Source organism: Pseudopipra pipra, chromosome 8, assembly GCF_036250125.1.
Source record: "Pseudopipra pipra isolate bDixPip1 chromosome 8, bDixPip1.hap1, whole genome shotgun sequence".
NCBI lineage: Eukaryota > Metazoa > Chordata > Aves > Passeriformes > Pipridae > Pseudopipra > Pseudopipra pipra.
This window is the reverse complement of record NC_087556.1, coordinates 9,193,683-9,218,954: the sequence shown is the minus strand read 5'-3', so window position 1 is coordinate 9,218,954 and position 25,272 is coordinate 9,193,683. Positions and strand designations below refer to the sequence as shown.

At 39.1% G+C, this 25,272-nt stretch overlaps 2 protein-coding genes across 2 annotated transcripts in view; one reads left to right on the top strand and one right to left on the bottom strand.

Moving 5' to 3' along the window:
* Positions 1 to 24,923, bottom strand: OPN4 (opsin 4). The gene is made up of 12 exons (XM_064662466.1): positions 24,425 to 24,923; positions 17,520 to 17,662; positions 15,455 to 15,588; positions 14,041 to 14,244; positions 12,038 to 12,209; positions 11,017 to 11,181; positions 8,393 to 8,500; positions 7,371 to 7,551; positions 4,395 to 4,544; positions 3,801 to 3,863; positions 3,335 to 3,370; positions 1 to 2,684 (listed from the first exon to the last, which is right to left on the bottom strand). Exons 1-12 carry the CDS (start codon positions 24,449 to 24,451, stop codon positions 2,493 to 2,495), a joined length of 1,575 nt encoding a protein of 524 aa, XP_064518536.1. The 5' UTR covers positions 24,452 to 24,923; the 3' UTR covers positions 1 to 2,492.
* WAPL (WAPL cohesin release factor) overlaps positions 7,551 to 25,272 on the top strand; it is a 121,129-nt gene continuing 103,407 nt past the window's right edge. The window contains exon 1 of the mRNA XM_064662446.1: positions 7,551 to 7,565. Coding sequence (XP_064518516.1) covers positions 7,555 to 7,565 — 11 coding nt within the window. The 5' untranslated portion in view covers positions 7,551 to 7,554. The remainder of the gene's footprint in view (positions 7,566 to 25,272) is intronic.

Here is a 25,272-nt window from a genome sequence, read left to right as displayed (position 1 = left end):
TGAGATGAAATATGAACTAATAATGATTTATTCCAAATGCCACAGGAGTTACAGTGTGAACCACTTGTAGAGATATTCAGGTGAGAGGAATTTTGTAGGCTTTCCCCAAAATTACTTTTATAGTCTCAGCAGAGTGAAGGGAAGGCAAAACTGTTCGTTACACAGGGAGTACACACAAGGGTTTTGAAGTGCTCACAAACAAATTCTCCCTAATTAATGTATGCTTTACAAGTCTCTTGTAAGTAGATGAGCACGAACAGCTGTAGTTCTTTTTATAGATACAAACTAATCTCTAATACATGTTGGAGTTGAAGGATATAGAGAACAACATGCTGTGGATTCGTAAAGCTTTTCTAGCCATGGAAGTATTCTTTTTATGCCCTCTAAAAGTGGAAGGGAATGCAGAAGTGTGCAGAGTGTAGTCTTCAAGAATACTGCTTGGAACAAAATCATGACAGGAGCAAAGGATCTAGCTATTAATGACACATACCATGCACTCCTTGTTAACACATGAAACAGCATGTGTGAGCTTTGACCTATTTTTCTTGACAGGTTCAGTCTTTTGTGACCCATATGAGATAGGCAGCACTTACTAATGTTTCTTCCCATTTTTCACTAGTGTCAAAGGCCTTCATGACAAAGGAAGAATTATATGCTTCATGTTTTTAAACAATTTTAAAAGCCCAAGCAATAAGTCATAATAGAATTCCTTAGACTTGATGAATATCTTTGAACATACTTCCTGTTTGAAGATGTTTTCCCCCTTCTTTCTCCTTTTTGCTGGCTTTATATATTATCAGTTTAATATTGTCCTCTGCAGGGAGACAATATCCGGCTGTGGTGGGTGAAGGGAGAAACTGTAATAGCTCCTTTCCATCTCTAATGCCTATGATTTTATTTACATAAAAACATTGTGGATTTTGAACAGTGTGTTTCTTTTGGTAGTTTATTACCAGCCTGAACAGCCCACTTTTTCATGATCTAACATTCATCTGCTGCAGAAGCCATCATCACCTTTATTTTTAGTTTTAATCGCCTTTCTTTTAATAAACCTTGGTTTGAAGTAAGTTTCCAAAAGTCTGCTTCAAAACAATGCCCCAAGTCTTCTGGAACCCACTGATTTACATTTTTTCCCCTCTCAAAATAATAAGCTGGTTACATTTTTATTGATTTTATAGCTTTTTCTGATCTGACATAAGGAAGAACTGATTTACTTAGGATAAAATTCCTTGCTGGGTTCCTTCTATTATTGCAACCAACAGGAGAACTGCTGGAGGGCCTGTAGGGAAGAACTGTTTCAATAGCTCTGTGCCCTGTTCTTTTGGGCTCAGAAGGTCTGTTTCCCCACTTTGGATTGTCTATTCCTCATAATTCTTGTGATGTAGACTGCTGTGATTTGCAAATTAAATTTGTCCATTTATTCTTATGCACTAGAAGAAACACCAGGGGAAAGCTGAAAATCACTATTTGATAAAACTCTTTTCCTTTCCTTTCAAGGGAAATAAATACAATCTCATAGGTTCAGTCACTGTGGGGAAAACCCCTCACCTATATGAATGCTGCTGTTTAGAGAAGGGCAAAATGGAAATGCCAAAGTGGGGATGGTGTGGATTCCACACATCTCTAGAACAGCTGCTTTTGAGGAACTAACCCTTCTCCTCCCAAGATTTGCTTTAGATAAGCACATCTAAATGTAAACCACTTTGAAGTGTCAGAAGGCAGATATCAGAACCTCTGGGGAGATTGGCTAAGACTGGGTTAAACTGGTCTCTTAAGCCACTGTTGGAAAAAGAAGCCACTGTTGGAAAAAGATGGAAAGGACCATTGCTTTGTCCTCAACTGTTATCCCTTTCTCTTTCCCCGGAGTCTCAGAAATTAAAATAAAGATCTGAGACTTTAAATTACCACTCAAGTGCATTGCCTTTCCATTGGATTGTAGAAGAAAATGGGGTAAAACATGTCATTAATGAGAGAGGGGAGCACTGACTGTGTGATTAAGTTTTCTTTTGGTTGAGAAACTTCACAGTAATGAAGAAACCACCTTCAGGAGGTAATGTACAGTTTCCCCCAAATCTCTCAGCTTCACCTCTGCAACAGCTTTGAAGTTAAACTACACTGAGTGAACAAAGGCCTGTTTTGAATATCGTATTTCCCTTTCCTCTCATGTTAATCCCAGGAGGCTTGTAGGTAAGGTCTGTGTAGTGGTGGAATATACCTGAGCAGAGTAAAATCCAAACAAAAGAAATTGTTTCATGAGCTGCATAAAGAAGAAATAATAAAATACAGTGTGACTCAGATCAAGACATGAACCACTGGAGAGAGTTCTGATGCTGAAAAGATCACTCTTCCTGCTTTACTCCTTGCTTGTCTTGTGTTGTGTCTTTGTTGAGGCATTTCAGAACAATGCAGGAAGGTATTCTGGATTCAGTCAGTCCATAGATGTTCCAGAGCTATTGGCTAGGATGATATTCTGGCTTGCACCACTCACTTACTTAACTGTTGGGCTTCTTGTTCTGCTTGTGACTGTTGCTCTTAGGGTACAGGAAACCAGAGTTGTATCTAGAAGGCAGCTCTACTCCTTGGACATTGCTGCATGTTATTGTAATGCTGGGTATCTGAGCTGCCAACGATCCATAGCAAGACTCTCCTTTCCTTTGTCCAATACTGTTCAGGCTCTCACCTTCCTAAAGGATGCAGAGATTTAAAAGAAATGGAAAGCACAAACATCTACAAGATCACATTGCATCATCTGTGAAAAAGTGGCATATATTTAGATAAGCACTTTTCTGGTCTACTTTGAAGAAAGACCAGGCTAATGACAGCACGTTCAGCTATGAACAAAAGTGCTGTGAATATGCTTAGTGAACCTGTTTAGGTTCTCTGGGCAAGAGGTAATGTAAAATGGGATGGTAACAGCATGGATAGATTGAAGGGGTAAGCAAACTCTATAATGAGGTGAAAACAGGAACTGAGGAAAAGATTAATTAGCAATTTTTGACAATAAGCAATTTTAGCTGTCACTTGTACAGGACCAAAAAATCAGATAGGATGAGACTAACAATAGCTCTTAAGGATCACTGCTAACAATGAAGAGATAACTTAAGATAGTTGTATTACATTGGGGTTAATACTGCAGAGATAAAACTGCCTTCTTTTCACCTGTCAGCTCTTTGCTCTTATTTCTCCATCTGTCAAGAATGAAGGCAAGTTGACTCATTTGTGAGAGATGTCCATTTTTTTTACATGTGTGTGTAGCTGTGTTACATGGAAGAAGAAACAGACACTAGAACAACATGTTACTGAATAGGTGACATGGCATGTTTCAAAAACTGACCTTGATTTCCTCCAGGTTGCACATTTTAGATGTTTTCTGCAACCCAAAACAGAGAACATTAAATAGTTAACAACATCACTTCATACAGCAATACTTGCCACAGGACCATGGCTGTCTCAGAGGTACAGCCATCAGAATGACTATCTCAGCTTAGTGTGTATATTATTCATAGGAAGGTGGCACAAAATTAATGCTTCCACTAAGGAAATCACAGACTTATTAATTCAAGAAAATATTCAGGTTCCTTCAAGAAGTTGGACTTAAGGAGAATCCTGTAGTAGGCGTGTTCTCCTTTTGCTAAGTTTCAGCAATGACCCTTTGTGGTCATGTTTTCTGCATTCTTCTGGGAGTGTTGTGTGATATTTGCATCTCAAAAATTAAATTATTTTGTGCTCAGAAACCGTCATTAGTTTTTGTTCCCTCAGTTACTTAGATGCACGCCAAATATTAAAATAATGGTTCTTACAGTAGGTGTAGCCATTCTGACATTCAATTCCACCATCAATATGTCATCAGCATCTACTGATGTCTGAAAAATGAACACGGATAAGAAAGACATAAATGGCATATAGGTAAGTCTCAATATTTTACATATGCACAATGCAAAATATAGGGGAAAAAAAAGAGGATAGCAGAAAACTGACTGAAAAGTAGTGGTACACTAAAATAGCCTTTTCTTTCTTTTTCTACATATTACTGTAAGTGCTCATTTGGTAGCAAATGGTGAGACAACAGGAAGATTGGCCAAGTAATTTGGATAGTGAAAGGCATATCTTACTAAATGGACATTTAAAACCAAACACAAGCCAACACACCACTCAGATGCTAAGTTTTCTAAAGCAGCACCAGAAATACAACAAAGACAGCTGAATAATGAACCAGGGTGGGAATAAAAAGCTGAGGACCTTTTAGAGCCTTTAAATCATTGCACATTGTGTTAACTCACAGGTTATCAGCATCTTCTTGGCAGGAACCTTCATGATTAATTATGGTACAATATGCAGATTTGTTAACTTGCCAGTTGTCAGAGAATTTAGGTATTATGAATGCAGTGTATTACCTTCTCACAGATCCCAGAATCCTGGCTCTTCAGTTCGGGTTTGGCTCTTATGTCACTAGTTGGAATTGTGTCTTTACCCGTTTCATAGGGAATCTGTCTTCTGGCAAGTCTGGAGACTTGCAAGTCTGGAGTACTTGTTTCAGTACAGGCCTAAAATTAATACAGCAAAAACAATCACTCTAGGTTCCTTAGACTTTCATCCAATTTGCCCCATGAGAGTCAGTTCTACCTAGATAGAAACTGTAAAAGAGACAGACATTGTATAAAAGATATTCCACAAAAGTTCTGCCATATATGACTTCATAAAATGTTTGCTTATAAGAAGTACAAAACTGTCAAGTCTGTCATGTCTAAAATTTGGCTTGGGTGGAAGCAGAAATAAATAGAAGGAAATATCTCAGGACTGCAGAATCAATTCTCTAGAAACATTTTGTTTTATGAAAGATCCCTGGTTTTTATAAACTTTGTTCCAATTAATGGGAAAACAAAAAAATAAAAGAACAAAAACCCCAGCCCACCAGTATCTCCTAGAAGTCAAAACTTCTGTTCCTTTTCCTCACTTTGTCAGCCTTTTCACTACAATGATCAAGATTCACAGAATTCCAGAGGTCAGAACAAAACAATGAAACAGTTAATGGGATTGGTGAGCAGCTCATGGCATACCAGTCTATTTTCTGTTGGACTTTACCTTAAAATGGGGGAACATAACACTGTAAGATACTTTCCTCAATTTTTTCATTCCACAAGAGTTTTTTTATAAGCAATCTGTGTGCTTTGGATGTAGCCTCCATCAAATGGGAACAAAGCAATACTCAAAGCAATTATTGATACTTTCAATATTTGATACTTTTAAGTATTGATACTTTGATAAACTTTCCCCAGGGAAGGAAAAAAAATAGGAGGTGTAGAAAAACATGAACTCTGATGGAACTGAATAAATTGGCATAAGGAGTATGTTACTACTGAGACAGAATCCCAATTGGTGAGGCTATACCAGAATTTTAATATATAACAGATTGATTGCTCTAAGGAGAATAAGGATCACTTCTTTCTGTGTAACTGTGGGGAAGGATAAAAGGGACACAGAAGAAGGGGAAAGAAAAAACTAATTTGATTTGGAACAGTGACAATCTAGATTGCATTTTCAGAAGCAGCTTTCTCACTGTTAGGGAAGCAGTGATGAAGATGAGTCTACACACTGAAGTCTTTCCAGACTGAAATATCTTCATGGAAGATTTTTTAGAAGAGCTTAGCAAAATATCCAGGAAGACAATCTAAATATATGTTTTCCTGCTGGAGCACAAGAGGTTGGGCTAAACTATTTCTTAGATCCCAACATTTTAAAAAATGTGTACTGTGCTTTCCATTCCATGTGTAGAGTGTATTAGCACTCTCAGCCCCATTTGATTGATTTTCAAAATGGAAGCAACTTTTTTTTCTGAGCATCTGTTCTGGAGATTGGATGCTTTTTGTCTCAAAGACTTAACTGGAAATTGTTTCTTTTGGATTTTCCCAGATACAGAATATCTTTGCATCCACAGGATTACCAAAAAAAAAAAAATTGCATAAAGATAATTTATCAGCTTTCAGTTTGATGATCAGCCTTGACATAAAACACATGGCAGCATATGTACTGCCTTTTTGCCTTGTGAGTATATGTCTAGAAATCTTAGAGCTTAATTGAGACACATATGGTGCAAAAAAAACCCAATCAGTGAGCATTGAAGCAGTTTTGTTTGCTCAAACTTGAGCCCTTCTCTCTGCTCTGTACTTCAGCTAAACTGATATTACTTACTAATAAATTAGAGTATTCTATGGCCAAATCAAATAGGGAAACATATATTGTCAGAAAAATCTCAGGTCTATCATTGTTCCAAACAAGATTCAGACTTACTCGAGGCTGTAGAAGATTCCAGAGCAAAGCATGCCAATTGCTTGGAATTTTTTACTCTGGGGAATTTTTGTTCTCCATTCCATTATTTTATTTTGAGTATTAAGAGTTTCTTTCCTAAGCAAAATGAATTGTGTGGTTCCCCTTCCCCAGCACTGAGAGCAGTACAAGAACACGCAGTCTTACCAAAGGAGTTGGTTGTTTTTTTAAGAATCAGGATTCACAGTGTAAGAGATGCATCATAAAAATGGCACTTTTCTATTAGCCAGTTTTAAAATCTTCCACCTGAATGGTGGCCACTAGCCAGAAGAATTTCATTTTGATTGGACCGAGAAGTCAAAAGAATAGGGAGTGCAAAGAAATTGGAAATAACTGTCAGAATTCAGCAATGATCTGGATTAGATACAATCATTATCCTTACTGTGAAAAAGAATTGCAAAGAACTATTGAATGTGGTTTATTACTTAGTAAAGTAACTGTGGGTTGCAGGAGAGACCCTGGGATGCCAAATATTTGCCCTGTTCTCAGCTGCTGTGCAGAACATTTGGTTTCACTGACACTGGCAGCAGCAAGCTGTTGAGGTCTTCTGTGAGAAAGATTCTGTAATGGTTTTACTGATTTGTCTAAGTGTGATGATTAATATGTTTCCAAATACAGCACACTTTCAGAGAGCATTATCTGTTTCATTACAACCTTGCTTTCCCCAGAGAACTGCCCAGTGATGAGCAGTTTGTTTTGTGTGTGTCCAGACTGCAAACCTGTGGTCAGACAAGTGCAGCCTGGAAGTGTGGTCAGGCTTTAAAGGCTGCTCTGACTCCAAGCTTCCCTTACTTTCTAAAATTCCTGTTGTTCCATCTTTCTGCTCTTCCTTCAGTGTCACCAGCCATCAAGCAAACAGTGACCTACATTCTTTTACACTTCATCCTTCTGTCTTTTATTTCACTTTGTCCCTCCACTTTCTCTGGAGCTCTTGTAATGAGCGCTGTGATGCATTTCATCCGGAGAATCTACAGCTTGGAACGACTCTACATGAAAATGAATTACTCTGCAATTAAAAATGGGTGTATGGGAAGCGTCTCCCTTACTGATTCACTGTCAGAGAGAGAAGACAGTCTCCTTCTTCCTTTCTGCAGCCCACTTGTCTCAGAAGACTGGCTGGTTACGGTGGCTCGTCTGGAGGAGTAATAACTGCTGGAAGATCGTGAGTCTCTGGGGGAAACCCTCAGTAGGCATCCAAGGCAAGGAACATGTGTTGCAATGGCTCTTCTAATGGATAAGAGGTAGAACCAGTCAGATTTTTTTTCTGTTAGCACAAACGTTCAGTGAAAAATCATAAACAATGCATTTATTCAGAGAGATGAACTAATGCTGCATGGACTGGAAAATTACTGGCTATAGAAAGAGTTTTCCACATATCAGATATCTCATCTACAATCACCCTGCAAGATCACTTATTCACAGTGTTCTGCAGAACTCAAATTTATTGCTTGGCAAGGATAAGGGCATTAAAATATAACTCTTGGAACTGAAGGAAGCTGTTAAAATAATGTTTTATCTGCTTTCAGCTTAATCAGGGCAGAAATAAAATTCTGTCCCTTTAAACTGAACCTCACAGAAGTCCCACATAATTAATTATTTTAATCTTCCCCTAAGCAGCTATTCTAGCCTCCTCTTACACATCTGTTTGCTGGCTATCTCTAGAGTTGTACAAAATGTATACTTATATTACAGTATTACTTTGCTCATATGCAACGTGAGGAAACTCCTGCCCAGCTTTCCTCTTCCTGTCTGCCTCTCTCCTGAAGATAGTTAAAAAATTTATGGTGCTTTCCTTTGAGGTGGAAAGGCTTCCATCTTTCATCATGTGATAGGTAAATACAGATCAGTATCCATAAACATCTCTAAATTCCCATCTGTGTAGTAATTTGTTCCAAGTACAAATTCCACTGATGTATACATGGCATTGAGAAGTTTTCTTGTGGAGGGCAAGGCTGTCCTATGAGTTAAAATGAGCAGGTGAGGGAGAGTTTGAGTGCTGGTCCTAAAAGTGACAAAGTTACTCTCAGATTTATAGTTTATAAGTTTTAGTTTATAAGACCGAACTTACCTGTATTTGGGGTGAGTGATGGCATAAATGATGGGGTTATGGATGACAGAAGCTTTGGCAATCACAGCTGGTATGGAGTTCATGAAGGGTGTTAGGGCATGGGAATACCTAGAGTAATGCAAATACATTATATATTTAGTGTAGAGTTCTGTATGGTCTATGCAGATATACACTGGCAAGACAATGCTTTATTAGTACTACAGAGAGAGTAAAAGGGGAGTTCTGTCCCTAAACAGTGAGAGAGCAAATTTTACATCCTTTGTCTGTAAAGATCAACATCAGTCTAATTGCATTTCTGAGAAATATGATTTTCTTGGGGCTTCTCTTGCAGCACTTCACTACTATGACTCAGGGCAGTGGTAATTCCCATGTTGTTTAGCCTAGGGACAATGTCAGCCTTCAAGAAGTGAATGTGCATTCCTCAGGGTATCCAACTGTTCCAAACTCAGCAGATACAATTCCTGGGTAATATGTCACTAAAGAGGTGTGAAGAATGAGCCATTATAGGGAAAGATAACTGATGAGTCTACTTCTATTCTTTTTTTTTTTTTTTTCCTGATAATGACCTGAAAAGTGAAGGGGAAGTATTTTTCTGAACCAAAGAGTGAAGGGAAAGTATTTTCATGTGTCTTATGTTACACTCATCTGTTACTGTGACCAAGCATATATGCAGGTGATGTGACTGAAGGATAAAAGAATTGTTTTCTATCTGCCATGCTGCCATCAGCCAGTTAATTTCTGAATACAGCTTGAAGCAGTCCACAAGTCTCGGTCAGAAGAAAGGCAGTAGAACAGCTCAGACCAAAATAAGAGTAACATTTCAGAGGCAGTTTCTACCAGGTAAATCCTCCATAGACCTTAGAGGCTTTGAAGGCCTCTTCCTGCATTGTAGAGTGAACTCTAAGTGAAGAATATGTTGTTGCTCTGTCAGGTGAGTTGTCCTTAGTCCCGGGCTATAGACACAGACTCTTTATCTGTCTCCCAGATGCAGCATGCAGTGATTTTATCCAAGTCTGTTGTAATGAGAGTTCACAGGAGGCATCGGTCTATCAATCTCTGAAAAATCCCAGAAGGATTGCCTAAAAGGCATAGTTCAGAAATGGGAAAAAAGCTGAATGAAGCAATACTGCTCCCCAGATATCTTCATGAGCAAAATTTGCAAATGCTCATTTGTGACATACTGAAGAGTTACAAAATTGTCCGTTTGTTCAGATTTTTGTGAGTGTGAGACATGGAGCAGAAGTCAAGTTCAGCAGGCACTTGATCCTCCTAAGGCAGATTTGATTCTCCTAAGGTAGATGCTGAATCACACAGGACAGCCTGACAGTTCTATGTAGCTAAAATGGTTAGCTGAGAGCATCTCCTGATTTATTTTTTCTTTAGATCTCTTAGAGTACTGCAAGGTAGCTGCATTTCTGTCTCCTTGCCCTTCCTCAGTGTCTGACTGTTCACATATCACCAGTGGGAGATATTCAGTACCTAAGTCCCCCTTTGACAGGAAATGGGACACTAGGACACATCCTAAGGATTTGCATTTCCAGGTGAGGAACTTGTTTTCCTTCATGGAGAAAATGTTTGCTGCTGCTTGGAATTACCCTTCTGGATATAAAGGGAGAGAATCCTCTTCTCCCAGTATTTTTTCGTCTTAAGCCTATGATTTTAAGAAGATTTTAGAAGTGCTATGTTTAGGAAACTGCCTTCCTAAGCTATTTTAGTCAATTTTAGGAAAAGCTACGTTTTATTTCTGAGTTGAAAAATACAGAGAGAAGTGTTTGGTACTGGCATAGGAATCTTCCACTTGAGGTTTTGCAGGTGACAAGCCTTCCTGAAGCAGATAGTCACACATTTTACAGAGGCTGAACTGAAGCACAGGAAAATTCACATGTGAATGTGGGAGAAATAACCACATAGAGCCAAGGCATCTGGACTCCCAGTCCATTACCTGTGCCTGGTTTGTACCAACTATAGTCTGGTGTGAAGCTCTGTGTGCAGATACTGTTTTAATACTATCATGCTCCTGTTGAAATTGCTGTATAAAATGCTGACAATTAAATAGATGAAGAACATGCTTTGATGATTTATATTTAGGATCTTTTATATCCAGCATCAAAAAGCTCCCAATGCGAGTAATGTACTAATTTTGAACTTGCTCATACATGTAAGGAATTTCAGCAGTTTGTTGTAACATGACAAAATGAAAAGACTTTTGTAAGTAAAAGAAGTGGAGAAAGAAAAGAGAATAAACCCCTGGGTGGATCTTTTTGGGGCCCTTTATTTAGCACTTTGGTGCTAAATAAAGTTCAGATAGTTCAAATATCCTAGCATAGAGAATCTGCATTCGGAAATCTTCAGCATGGTGGTTTATGTTGCCAACAATAACATTAATAACATTTCTATTTTCTTTCTCTCTTTTTTTTTTTTTTTACTTTTCTTAAAGTCAAACTGAGAAAAAAATCACAGTTAGCATGTGCCCTGTTTGTTAAATATTACTCCTAAATGTGTGAATATTTTGGATACACTTCAGACATTAAACTTGACGAGTAGCTTTGACTTTCATCTGTCTTTTACAATTTCATAGCTTTTGCTTTCACTGAATATTCCTTTGCTGATACGTTCATAATTACCCAGCAAAAGCTACCAGAGCAACAACAGAGTATGGTGACCAGGAAATGACAAAAAGCAAGATGACAATCAGTGCAATTTTGGCCATCTTCCACTCATTTTTCATCCTCTTATACTGTTTCTGGAACTCTTTATTTCCATGTTTGCTTCCAAATGTCTGAACAGACCTAGAGGAAATAAACATACAACAGCAAAAAACAAAAGTAGGGAATTGAGCAAATAGCTTCATAAAGTGGGGCAGCAATTACTCTTCTGCTACTTTAGTCTAAAACTCCTGCACTTTTAATGCTTGCTAATGTATGTGACTGGTCCTTCACAATCCAGTGCAACTTTTGTTGCACTTATCAGTGGCAAAATTCAAATGGTGCTTCAGTGAAGAAAACAGTCCTGTACCAGCAGAATTTTCACATAAAACAGGTATTCAACCCCGCTGAATAACACTATGTTAAAGACAGAGGAGTCTTTGCTTGCCTGGGCCTGATTTTCTCCCTGGCTGTCACTTTGTACTTCAGAGCTAAGTGAGCAGACAGGCTGGTACAGACAGGACAGATTCCTGCAGGTTACACACACAGTGCCAGGCTGGCCTTGAGTTTTACTGCTATAGTTTTTTGTTTCAGAGACCAGTGATTAAGTGTTTTATCTCCTTGTCACCCTTTGTCAAACATGGAATTTGTAGTTCAATTCCATCTATTTTTCTGTGGAACAGTTATTGATACACTGTCGTTAGGTGTCTCTGATGTCCCTTTTGTACTTCTTATGGTTGGTTAATTTCTGTACCCTTTTCCATGTCATTAGATAATATACTGAACAGCTCTGGCTTAAATTCAGGAATGGCACTTCTAAGGATCATGCTTCTTACTACTGGCAGAATTCTTGTCTGGTTGCCTGTCCCAGTTGTGCATACAAAATAAAAGTGAAAAACTTCCCAATTTTCTTCTGTTCTTTCTTTTTTTTTGTTTGTTTTAAGAAAATAAACAGTCACTTAAACAGAAGGATAGAAATTTGAGACTGTTGGCTACTTACTTGTTGGCCTTCTTGATAGCCTCAAATATAAAGACATAGCTGTATATGATGGCAATCAAAGGAATGAAGAAGACAAAGCAGAAAAGCAGCATCGTGTAGGCGCGGACTGATGGGGTGAAAGTCATGTAGTCCCAGGAACAGGAAGTCAGCAGCCCCTCAGGAACATATGCACCTAGAAGGAAGGACAGGAGAAAGCATAAATCCTGAAGTCATTCTTATTTTGAGTGCAGAAATTAAAAAAAGATACTCAGAATAACATGAGATTTAGTCCTATTCTCTGAAAGTCAAAAAGAGTTTAAAAAGATAAACAATTCTTCAAATAAAACACCTCTCTATTTTCTTTTGCTCTGTTGTCCTACTGTATTCATGTTTAGCAGTCTAAGGCTTCCAAAAACTAAATAATTTTGCTTCAGTTCTTGAATATTGTTTCAAGCTTATCATAGTCAAAGAGCATCTCTCCAAATACTTACTGGGTCTTGCACCAGACCTGTATTTGTTTTTCAGTATCTCCATTTCCTGTCCTCCCAAGGAGTTAAACCAATTGCTATGGCTACCATTTTTTAAAGCTGGTGCAGGTAAGAGAAATTTACTGGGCAAAGGAGAAAGATTTATTATGTAGATCAAATTAATTTTGTCATGGAGGAAAGCTGGGTACAAGTAAAAAAAAAATCATACATATCTAATGTTCTGAGTGAAATAAAATGCAATTATTTGAAAGAACTCTGTCAAACTGTTCAGTAAATAAATTGATAATAGCAATGTCTTTTTACCTTTGAATTTTAATTTTCACTGTTTACACTGATATTTTCTGTTCAACTCTTAAAAGTATTGCACCAGATGTTCTCAAATGCATCTAATTACAGTGTGAGAGTTCATACTGTGGACACTATTAGAATCTAATTAAAAGATAACAACACCCTTCAAGCAATTATTCCACCTTCTCCAATTAAGAATCGAGAATCTATGACTATATTGTCATCTTGTTGTTCTAACAGCTCCTCACTCAACTAAAGGCTGTTCTGCCAATATTGCAGTTTGCCTGCTTCAACATGCTTCATGTTTCTGGGGCACCAGGATGACAACAATATGACAATAACAAAATTCTGCTGAAATTCTGCTCAGTAACTGAGTTGGTTGCAACATCCTTTAGTAAAGTCAAACACTGTCTGTGTTCTCACCTCAGCTGAGCAGACACATTCTCTTGTGGAATTAGGGAGCATATAATGGGCTGGGGTTTTGACTGATGAGTTCATTGTAACTTACTGACTGAAAGTGGTGACTGACAGGAAATAAATTAATGGTAGTGAGGCAGATTCAAATGAGGAAGAATAACAGAAACTCTCTTTGTTACACGTTGCAAGGATCAAGGTGCTGTACGAGTGTTCCAATTTGCAGGTGTAAAATTCACATTTACAAAAGCATTTTAGTTACTACTAAATGCCATCCTTATTGGAAGCCTTAGTGACAACACCAATCACTGAATGGAGAATGTGGACAACACCTCGTGAAATTTGTCCATCTGGAACACAGTCAAGACTTACTAAAGATGTACTTGCACAAAATGCTCAGACTGTATTCCTCCTTATTGTGAATAAAGAAAATTAGATTGACTACTGTCTTACACAGTAAGAGGATGAAAAAAGTCTTCAGAAATAACACAAATACATTTATTTCACTTTTATATTGTTGAATTTGGTTCAATAGAAGTAGGCATGGGATAATAGGCAGGCACATTCTTCATAAATTTTGGTCGTGAATTTATCTGCTGTTCTTTATGTGCTTAAGAGAAAGTGCCATTGTCATATAATATTCTGTAATACACACTGGATTTTTTTCTTTTGATTAGAGATCTTCAGTTTCAACATGTATTTCATCAGGGTTTTTTTCAAGGTGATTTATTCAAGACTAATATGCAAGCCATTAATTCAACCCCCTCCTGTACCTGTAACTGGTCTTTAATCCAATGCTATGAGGGCAAAAAAATTTTATTCCATTTCACTTACTCCATCCAAAGAAGGGTGGGAGACTCCAAGCCAAAGAGTACAGCCAGACTCCTACCAGGATTATTAGGGCCTTCTTCTTAGATGTCACTCCAACAGAAGCCAGAGGTTTTGTGATGACAAAATATCTGTCCAAGGCAATCACCATCAAAGTGATCATAGATGTAATGCCAAAGAGAGCTCCACAGAAGGCATACAGCTCACAGCCTTTCAATGAAGATGACAGAAGTAGCAGTGAAATTAATCTGCCCATGCTAATTAATTTCTGGGAGAGTTCAAGTCTGTGTTTGTTATGAACTAATGTCTCCTGGAATTTGTAAAGCAATGAAACTTCAGTTTTCCTGCAGTTATAATGCTATTTCAAAGCTGCTGTCTGTCTTACTAATTACATTATCCATGGAGATAAACTTCAAAGATTTTGTTTGCTTCAATTGCTGGAGACAGTGATACTTAACATATTTTCAGTCATTGATTTCTGATGTTTCTAGTGGGATCATTTCTGCTGTCAATTACTGTCTTGCTTAAATCCAGTTTTACTGCAGCTCCCATAGAAACAGCTGTTTGGCTTAACAGTGGGTTTTAGTTACTTTGGTATCATGGAACAATTCATGTCTCAAGGTCAGCATAACTGAAGTAAATATGCAGAGTATGAATATATTAATGAGTAATTTTTCTGAAGTAAATATTCAGACTATGAATATATTAATGAGTGAATTTAATTGCTCAAACAACCTAATGATTAAAAGCAGTGGTTTGGATTGGGGTTTTATTTTAACATGTATGCAAATGAACACTTAATGGAATTAAAAGAATACATTTTTGGTCATCAGAGATCAAAATAGCAACTTTACTTCCCTGACTTCTAAGAAGTAATAATCTCTGTCAGTAGCTGTTCAAGAGGCAAAGACTAATCTTCCTCTTAGAACAGTTATATAGGAAGAATGAAAGCACCTTCATTCCACATTTTATTACTACACAGGAAGTGTTCAGTTAATATTTCTGTTGTGAAAACTCACATTTTCCAGCCTTTCTTGCCTCACTTTGCCAAGTGCAAGGCCCAGAGCAGGTTATTTAGAAGAGCTTTAAAGCTGGTGTGCTGAGGGGCGCTGCTTCTTTATCACAGGACAAAGTAACTGGGTCCTGAGATGACTGGGGAAGAATGCTGGCATAGAGAGTAGTGTTGTGCCTCACATTGCCAATGCTGCCCTTGGATCTGTCTCGTGTAATTTTGCTCTGCTGGTGGGAATGTATTTATTGCACACAGACAAAAAAGTTCAAAGGAATATTTATGTCAACATTGAAACAATGTTGATAAATGTTCTCAACATTGCAAGAGTACCTGAGGATAAGGAAATAGATGAACTGCCACTATGGTAAGAACATAAATAGTGATATCTTAGAAAGAACATATACAAACCTTTCTCACCAAAAATCCAGCGTTTGTGGAGGCTGTTGGTGAAAAAAACTGGAGACTGTGTGATGGACATCAGGAGGTCACTAATAGCCAGATTGATGATGAGCATGTTGGCTGGAGTCCGAAGGCTCCTAGTCCTAAAAAGAGCAGAAGAGATGTTGCTAAACACTCCTGCACTGTTAATTGTGCTGTTACTCCTTCCTGTGAGCCTTGGCAGCTTCACAAATACCAAGGAATGCTACACAGTAAGCTAGAGCATAGTGCTTCTCATTTCCCTCATGAGAGAACACAAGCAAGGCTCAGTTTTACACCCTTATACTCCTGTGCACTTTAAAGGATTGTTCTCATAACCAGCTCAGTGATGGGGATAAATCATATTGTTCTTTAAATATTCTAACCCAGTGCACTGCATGTCCACGATTAACAGGAAATTAAAGTCAATGTACAGTATGGATTTCTGGATCTGGGTCGTGTTAAGCAGGAGAAGGGAGTGCATTTTCCACTGCTGATAAGATCAACAGTGACTTCCAAATACAGGGATTAAGCAAACTCACTATGTACCATATGAAGCATTTTGTTTAACATTAGTTCTTCTCTATGACACTCATTTCACTGGCCTGAACACTGACTTTAAAGAGAGCAATAGCCAGCCTTCAGTGCATCCTGCCTGTCTATGTTATTTTTAGTATTATAGTGCAGTGTTTTAAAGAGTACACATAAAAACTCAATGGAGAGTTTCTCACTCTGGGGCTCAGTGTAACTTCTTAGCTCCTTTCTCAAATTTTCAGTCTTAGACACAACTGGAAATGGCCTGAATAAATGATGGTTCTTTGCACTAGTCCAGAATCAATCTCTAGAACTACTGTCCCCTATCTGTCAATTTAGGAGCAAGGAGATATTATTGGTAGGTGCTTATGGGCTGTGTGTATTTGTTCCATAGTCTGCAAAATTACAGAACATATTTCTGTTTCAGGCAGTAACAGAAACAGTAATGGCTGTTTTACTGTTTGCCATTACTTGAGACTGCTTTGTAAGCACCTCAAGTGTTCTCTGAATTTCTGATGTACTTGTTACTTTGCTATCAGTATCCCTTTCTGTTTTCATAACACCTTCAAGTGAAGACAAGCTGTGTCCTCCAGTGGAACTGCAGCTGCTGTGACTGGATTTCCCATATGGGATCAGCAAAGAGCTCAGCCAGCACATGTACTTCATCCTCACATATCTGACCTGCATGCCAACCCTTTCCTGTTCTTAAGGCCATTGTCATTCACACTTAAGTGTTGGTATCTACTTTGAATGCACATGCCAAAACCTAACATTTAATGCACCCCATAAATACAGACTTGAGACCCAGACTACTTTCCTCCACACTCCAGTGATGTGAGTTAACCCAGGCAAATTATCATGTAATTGCTGTTATTTTGGTTTATTACTTAGTGTCTAAAGACCAATCACACAGTAGAAGCTCACCAGCCTGGACATGATGCCAGTGCTCTGCCTCAGTGTGACAAAGCAGACACAGGTGGACATGGTAGACACATCACATTGTTGTCAGAGAACAAATTTCCCTCAAGTATAAGAGCTGGAATGTGGCTTTAGTTAAAAGGAAATAAGCCAAGTGTTAGAAAATGTGAAAAAATGGGGCATGGCCACTAAGGAACAGAGGGGGAAAAGAAACTGAGCAGCTAAAAGCAGGAAGAAGGACGCATCAAAAATAGAGATTTGTGGGACACAGGGGTGCAAAACAGCCCATCAGTCCAGTGCAGACACAGTTCAGGCAGTAGAAAAAAAATGAACGTTTCTGCTTTGGCTGCTTTTCTACTTCTTGGCATATCTGGGTGATTCTGGGGAGTTTTGCTAACCATTTTGCTGTGGCTGTGGGTATTGGGAGGAAGTCAGAGGGAAATGGCAGGTTTGCCACCTCTTTTCCCACAGCCATGTCTCTTGGTGCATTTTACCATGCCTGCATAGTAGTCTGACAGTATGCCTGCACCGTGTTTGCAGAGCACGAGGTACGGTTAACATTCTTATATTTGAATATTTAAAAAGACATTCAAAAGAAAGATACCTGCAGAAAGCATAGAAGACCAGGAAATTACCCAGAGTTCCCGTGATCCCCACTATAAGAATGACTATTCCAATCGTATAATGGGCATGGTCTGGGACATCCACTGTAGGAAAGGCATCAGGAACATCTTGCACTGTCATCTTCTATGGAGCAAACAAGAGGTCATAGGTATATTGCCAGACTTCAGAATAAGCTGGCATGTGCTTCTCTGGAAGAGGAAACAGTCCAGAATGCAAAAAGACAGCAAGCAAAAAAAGTCAGAATAAGCTAATGGCTTTCAAACTACATTTACTGTTGATAAACCTCAGGGGATAAATATGCCATCAACAGTGCAAAAGGCGTTTTATATGTTTGCTGTTTATTCAGAATTTTGGTGCAGAAAAGCAACCTGTTCCCTCCCAAAAGAAAGCTAAGGATATAGAGGAGAAAAAAAAGAGACAGGAAGGGACCCGTTTCATGGCATCTGACATCAAGGAATGCAGTATTTAACAAGTAAGCTTTCTATAGTTTTTATTTCAGGAAAGTTTCTGTACCTGTGAAGTGTGACTTCTGTTGTCCTATGACATCACTGGGTAGACTCTAACTAAGTAGAAATGATCTAGGGAGAAACAGGCGTTCACTCTTTTAGCAGTATGGCTATTCCATTTCTCCCACTGAATAACATTGAATTGCAAGCTGCCCTCAAGAGCTGATTACCAAAAGCCTGACAGTGATAAACAAGAGTCTTTTGGAAACTAAATTAAGGATCAGGAAAACTAAAACACAAACCCTGTATACCTTATGCCTGGTTTCCACACCAGTTCTGGTTTTGCTCTGCACTGAATACAAGTATTTTGCTGTGTGTGAAGTATTTCATAAAGCACTTTGATCAAAGCATCTGCGTCTTAATCAATTAATAACTAACTCAGAGCAGAATTCTGTAGCCAAGTCTGAAGACTACAGTATTTTAAATAATTTTAAAAACATTTTTTTACTTAAGTATGAGGAGTCACAAAAACATTTTAGGCCAAGACTGAAGCAATGAAGCAAACTATAAGGCTGCACCCAAGAAGCAGGGTGACCTGATAGAAACTGAAGAGAAGAATTGCTGTCCAAACTATTCCTGTTCTGCTGCCTTTTGACATAAAGTCAGGTGAGGAGACTTAAACACTCACCTCTGTGCAGCTGCCAGTGTCCTAAACACCTTTTGGCATCAGCTCAACCAGCTAATGGAGTCATGAAAAATACCAGGTCACATCCTCATTCTTCTGCAACTTCTTCACAGCCAGGCTTTTCTCATCAAGGGTGGCCACTCAATCTGCTCGTAGCTTAACCCTGCGAGCTGCAGCCATGGCATTCCTCAGCTACTGAGCTTCCAGAATCACACCAGGGTTGTGAAAAGACCAGGAAATACTTCGAATCTTTTGTAGCCTACCTCCTGTGAATACTGTCAACTTGGCTGTGGCCTGGGACCCAGGACAAGGGAATTGCCTCACCAAGGTCTGTGCCTGTACCAAACTTCAGCAGTGCTGTGAGGCTGGATATGTTCTTTCCCATCATAGGTACTGGCAGGTGGGGGTACAGCTGTCATGTGCAGTCATTCCTTTCTAGGAAAAGGAAGGTTGCTGGCAGGAAAGGAGGAAAGTGCACAGAGGTTGATATGAAGCTCTACCTTTTGTGCTACAGCTGTGTGGTAGTTGGCATTCACTGTCAGAGTGCAAGTCATAAATGCCTTTGACAGAACCCCAGCTGTCAAAGGAAATGGGTATTTGTAGTCAGTAGAGGTGGACTTTACTTCTGGATACATCTGTGAGGTTGGGCTGAGGTTATCAGAGGCAGTGTGTATTTAAAATCAATGTGCCAATAGCAAGAGGTGACCCCCAGGAGTGTCTGGAATTCTGGAAGAGATTGTCTTTGCTTTGTGTGCCGAAGGTCTGCCCGCAGCAATCCTCAACAACTGGAGTGCACTCCTTGGGTTCCTACATTAGCAGCAATGAAATGCTGGACAGATACTCTGATCTTAGAGAGAGAAAACATAGCTCTGGCTGTTATGGTAACTGGAGAAGAATGTTAAGGTTAATACACTAACTGGATGACAGTATCATGGCATTTATTGCTCAGGTTCCTGCAGCAAAGTGTAAGTGGGTATCACATCACCAACATGAATGGGCACCTTGCCTAGGTGGAAATTGCTGTGCTCAACACACTGCCAGTAAACTAACAGAAATAATCCCATTCTAATAGCAAGTGGATGGGGAGAGTCTGAGATAAAACTGTTTTAAGTAAATGAGATCAGGTGTTCTTTGGTTTGGGTTGGTTTAATTTCTCCTTAGTCTTGTGGCTAGAAAATTTTTAAACTGCTGTTCTACAGAGGGTTAATTATGATTATTAATGGAATGGAAATTCCTGATGTTTTTTCCCTGTAGCTACCCATTTAATCAGAACTGGATCAATGTAATAGAAATGAAGCAACTACAGGAGATTGTTTTGGCTACAAAAACCAGATTAGAATGGCTGTAATTTGAATTAAACTTTTGGGGGACTAAGGACAAGAAAAACTTAAAAAACAAATATAAATACACAGAGAAATCACAAGAGAGGCAAGGTTACTTAAGGGAAAGTAGAAGACTGAAGTGACATTCACAAGTGAAACAAGTTCAGAGTCAATCAAAATGTCAAGTGTGGGAAAAATAAAGGAGTAATATTTATACTGGAGCAGTTAAAGGACATAAATTATACTACATATAAGGGCAAAAAAAAAGAGATCTGTGGCAGAAAGGAATAAATTAGCATTTTAGCGTGGACTTCTTTAGAGGGTACAAGTCCTAAAGAGAATACAACTCTGGCTGTTCTCTAAGAGATAAAAATCAATTGTTAAAAAAATTAATTTCACTGTTTATATTGGAAATACAGGTCTGATTCTATGACTGTCAGTCAAAGAAGGTTACTAGTTGACCAAGAAGGCATTAGATCAGGCTTAAGGACTACAAATTCATCACTAAATTGCATACATACAGCTTCCTTACTACAAGATAAAAACGTGTCCCTGTCTCAAGTTCAGCTCTGTAACTTCTATTGGAATTGCATGTCAAAGGAAAGGATGGGAGAAAAAGATAATGCCTGAGAAAATCAGGTCAGCAGGATAATCAAGAAATCAGTTAATTCCCAAAGCTTTTCTCTGTTCAGTGTCTCCAGCGCATTGGCCTTGTTTGTTCTGTCTTCTCTTGTCCTCTCACAGCACTTGGTTGGAAGGGAAGAATAAAAATCCTCCTGTTGCAACCTGTATTATTACACTTGTCCTGTGAGAATACTCTGAGCTACTATTTCAGTTGCAGTGATAATGCCTTGTTTTTCTGCTCAGCCTTCTTCCTATAAACACCTCATAATGCAGGGATTGGTACTGACACCGGTGCTGTTCAACAGCTTTGGCAGTGACAGGGACAGTGGGATGGGCACCCTCAGCAGGTTTGCTGGTGACACCAAGCTGTGTGCTGGTTGACACGCTGGAGGGAAGGGATGCCATCCAGAGGGACCTGGACAGGCCTGAGAGGGGAGCTGTGAAACCTCATGGAGTTCAACAAGGCCAAGACAAGGTTCTAAATGTGGGTCAGGACAATCCCAAGCACAAATACAGGCTGGGCAGAGAATGGATGGAGTGCAGCCCTTGGGAGAAGGACTTGGGGGTGTTCATAGAAACACAGAATGGTTTAGGTTGGAAGGGACCTTAAAGAATATCCAGTTCCAACCTCCCTGCCATGGGCAGGGACACCTTCCACTAGACCAGGTTGCTCAGAGCCCCATCCAGCCTGGCCTTGAACACTTCCAGGGATAGGGCATTCACAGCTTTTCTGGGCAACCTGTCCCAGTGCCTCACATCCTCATAGTAAGGAATTTCTTTCCAATATCTAATTTAAACCTTCAATTTTAAGCCATTTCCCCTTGTCCTAATACTGTGTCCTTGTAAAAATTCCCTCTTATAGACCCACTTTAGGTACTGAAAGACTACTAAGGTCTCCTCAAAGCCTTCTCTTCTGCAGGCCCAACAAACCTAACTCTCTCAACCTTTAGCAGGTTAAAAGTAGGTTTTATAATTTTGTTTGGGTGCGTATGAAAACAGCCTTTTGCTACAGCTGTGTAAGAACTGTGGGTTTTAATCTCTGAAAGACATGTCATTTATTATTTATTTAGACTATAGTTTTGCAGAATCAATAAATAATTTTACTCTGGTTAACCAATTCAGATGAGCATTCCTGACAAAACATTATCCTGCCTTTAGCCATGACTGGGCTTCATAGAGATGCAAAACATGCAGAATGAACAGTGATGTGGGAATTTTATTTTAAATAGTCTTAGTAATTGGTTTATATCCTAAAACAGGGTTATTAACCCTTTGAAAGGGATAATCTTAGTGTAGAATATTTTTATCCTCCATATATAGGTGTAATCCATTGCTAAATCCTGCCCTATCATTTGCCTCAATAGATGCAGTGTCAGGAAGTCACGAAGTTGCTCTACATTCATGTGTTTCCTTCCAGCAGGTTTAAGAGTGTCCTTGTGGAAACACTAGAGTGGAGGGAAACAGTTAGGTTTAAGGCAGTTTGCCCTCTTAAAGTGCTCACTGTTTTCCCTAAGGGAATGTTTGTCTACTGCCTACAACAAGACAGCTAAAACAGAACTGTGTTTTCAGTTGTCTTTCAGTAAACTTGACTGAGGCTTACAAACTTTAGATGCTTTTTGAGAGTTTGGAGAAAAACAAATGTGTTACAGATAGATATGTCTAAATCCTCGCTGTTCTGGCCTTCTCTGTGGAGGCTGCAGCACAATATGGAACCTCATTATTCTCTATTTATGGCCAGCTGCCACAGCTGCTTACTGTGGGAGGCAGAATTCTTCCTGGAGGGACAATCTGAGGAGCCAGCCTCCTTCTTTAGGAAGAGAGCACAGCACAGGCCCTCCTGCTAAGGCTTAGTGCAAGCAGAGAAAGGGTAAAAATTAATCAGCCACAGGGCAGATTCATTAGGGCATGTAGGGCAGAACTTGTATTTCACCATGAAGTTTGTCAAGACAATTCCAAAGCCAGGAACAGAAAAGACTACGACAAGGACATTTTTCAGCCACTTCTGCCTGAACATGGCAGATGTATCTAATTTGGTGTAAAACAAGACAAGGAAAGGGAAAAGGAAAAGGAAATAGGGACTGCTATGCTGTGGGTTTTATGAATTCATCTGACTCGACAGTGTAGGCATTGGTTTTGCAGAATTAATGTTTGAATGGAATAGAGCCCAGTTCCAAAACACATGCAAGTTTTGGCAGTCTGACATTGACTTTGGCAATATAACAGGTTCCTTTGTTGTTAATTTTCTTACAAATACAGGTAGGGAAGCTGCTTATTTACACAGTATGACTTATCCAACCAACGTGTTAGGCCTTTTACATTACAACAAACGATATAGTTTAGAAAAATTATCAGATCAGAAACCCTACCATTTCCTGGGGTTTCTTGTGTGGTGTTTGTATTGCCTACCTACAAGAGGCCTCAAACAACTGAGAGCACTCATTTTTCTTTGCAGGTCCTTGCTCTGATTTCTGAGCTTGCCTCTGCAGGCACTTCTCTGTGATGACAGGCAGCACAGCCAGGAGTGTAATCCCACCTCAATTACGGTTTCAGCAGGGTGACGCTGACTGCTAAGCCCTCTCTCCAGTTGACAGCAGGGCTTTCCATGGATGACGTTTGCCTTGTTGAGCAATTTGGATAGTAGATTTTGTATCCTATCTTCCAGATTTAATCTCAGCCACAAGCAGCGCATTCTGCTTTCAGTCCTGAAACTCTCTTAAACCAGTTTTATGTGTCAAATTAAACCACAAAAGTTTGGAAATACAGGCACTTGACCTAGGGAGGGGAAACAGACAGCTAATTAAATCTTTCAGCAGATTAAGTCAAAGATCAATTTTTAATTTTCCAGTGTAAATCACTCCATCCCCAGAATCCTTTTCCATTTTGCCATGCTCTCTCCAGTCCCTTTTTTCTCTCCCTGCTGTGTTCTGGTATCCTCTTTCATGTGTTATCCATCTAACTTAGTGTATAAGTGCCTTGGCTCAGGACACTTCTCTGTTCATTTTTCTGTAATACACTTCACACATCCAGGTTTTATTAAAATTAGATTTTAAAAACTTTGAAAATTAGGTTGGGTCACATTTTTATTATATACTTTTAAACAGACTTTTGTATAGACAGCAGGTGAACAAAACTTTGTAGTTCTGATAGCATACTGAGAGACAAAAACAGGCAGAGGACCTCTGAACTCCTTTGGTTCAGGCTTGTGGGGTCGGATGGAGAATATTTTTAGCAAACCCAAAAGATTCCATTCTGAAGTGTCATCACAACAGATTCTCACCTGCAGGAAGTTTTCTTTCTCTTCAGTATTTAAAAACTGAGAAAGAGCTTTGATAGGACTTACCTGGGAAAAATTTCTGAAAAACTTTCCTGGGTAACTTCACATAACAACTCTTTTAACATTGACATAAGCACTCCACTGCACTTACATACAGATTATTACAGAAATTGTAGGGATTTCCATCCTGGATAATAACACAAGTGAGCATTGTGTTTGAGCTGCTAAACAGCTGTTCAATGTACAAGAACGTTTCAATAGTTTGCAACATATTGGATGCACTGTGCCATCAGTCATTCCTTTCTGCCTTCTACCCGTGTAACTGCTGAAAAACACTGCTTGTGCAGTCCTTTCTGCATTAAATAAATAGTTTAAGGAATAAAAAGAGGATTTAAAAGTTTTCATTATGTTGTGCATTATGGCATTACAGCATTAAATGTGTACATGCTCCTTAAATGTCCATTTACAGTCCTATAAATGGCAGCCTTGCCAGAGATCTATATGCTACAGCTTTTAGTGACAGAAAACACTTACTGTTGGGGCTCTAAGAGGCAGATCCATGAGTGTGTAGGCATTGGCTTCCGAGTCATTCCAAGCTTTGAAGGCCTCCACAATTTTGGTGCTGTTGGCTTCCTCAGAGGGACAAGAGATCCCCCTCTGGATGGGCTGATTGTTTAGGTGAACAAAATCTAAGCAAAAACCAAGAAAGAAGAGCTGTCCTCTGAATTCAAGTCAGCCAGTTTGCCTTTGTGTGTGTGTGTGTGCGCGAAGCAGGTTGTTAGATTCTTTGGAACAGTGTGAGATCCAGTGCAGAGTTTCTCACTAGAGCTTCAGATTGCTTCAGTCCATCCCCAGCTTAGCAAAGGGCAGCAGCAGCGGCTTCCATTTAAATACAGGAGGGGGCAGAGTCCGCACATGCCCAGTTTGAAGCTCGTTCCATCCTGATTCCAGCTTCCCTATAATGACAGTATAAAACTGATGCTCACTTCAAAGTGCTGTCATCTCTTTTTTGCCTCTGACAGATCTATGTCTGAATTTTAATGCTATTTGCACATTATCTGTGTGTGAAAACAAAAAAGTTAAAGGGCTGAGTTCGCCGTCTCAAATATTAGACCTTACAGTTCACTTTCACTGTATTGGTGAATTAGTTTTTTGTAGCCTGCTTTTAAAGAAGATATATGTGTACAGTTCTGCTGAAATTGTCAGAACTCAAATACATTCTGATATGAAACAATGTGCTTGTGTGCACTTCTGTCTTGTAGAATTTAGGTCATGGTTGTTTGTTGGTCCATTTCTAAAAATAAACAAAACATAGGGATAAAACCCACTGACATCATCCTTTTCTGCTCTTTAGTTTAAAAAAAAAAAAAAAAGACACACAA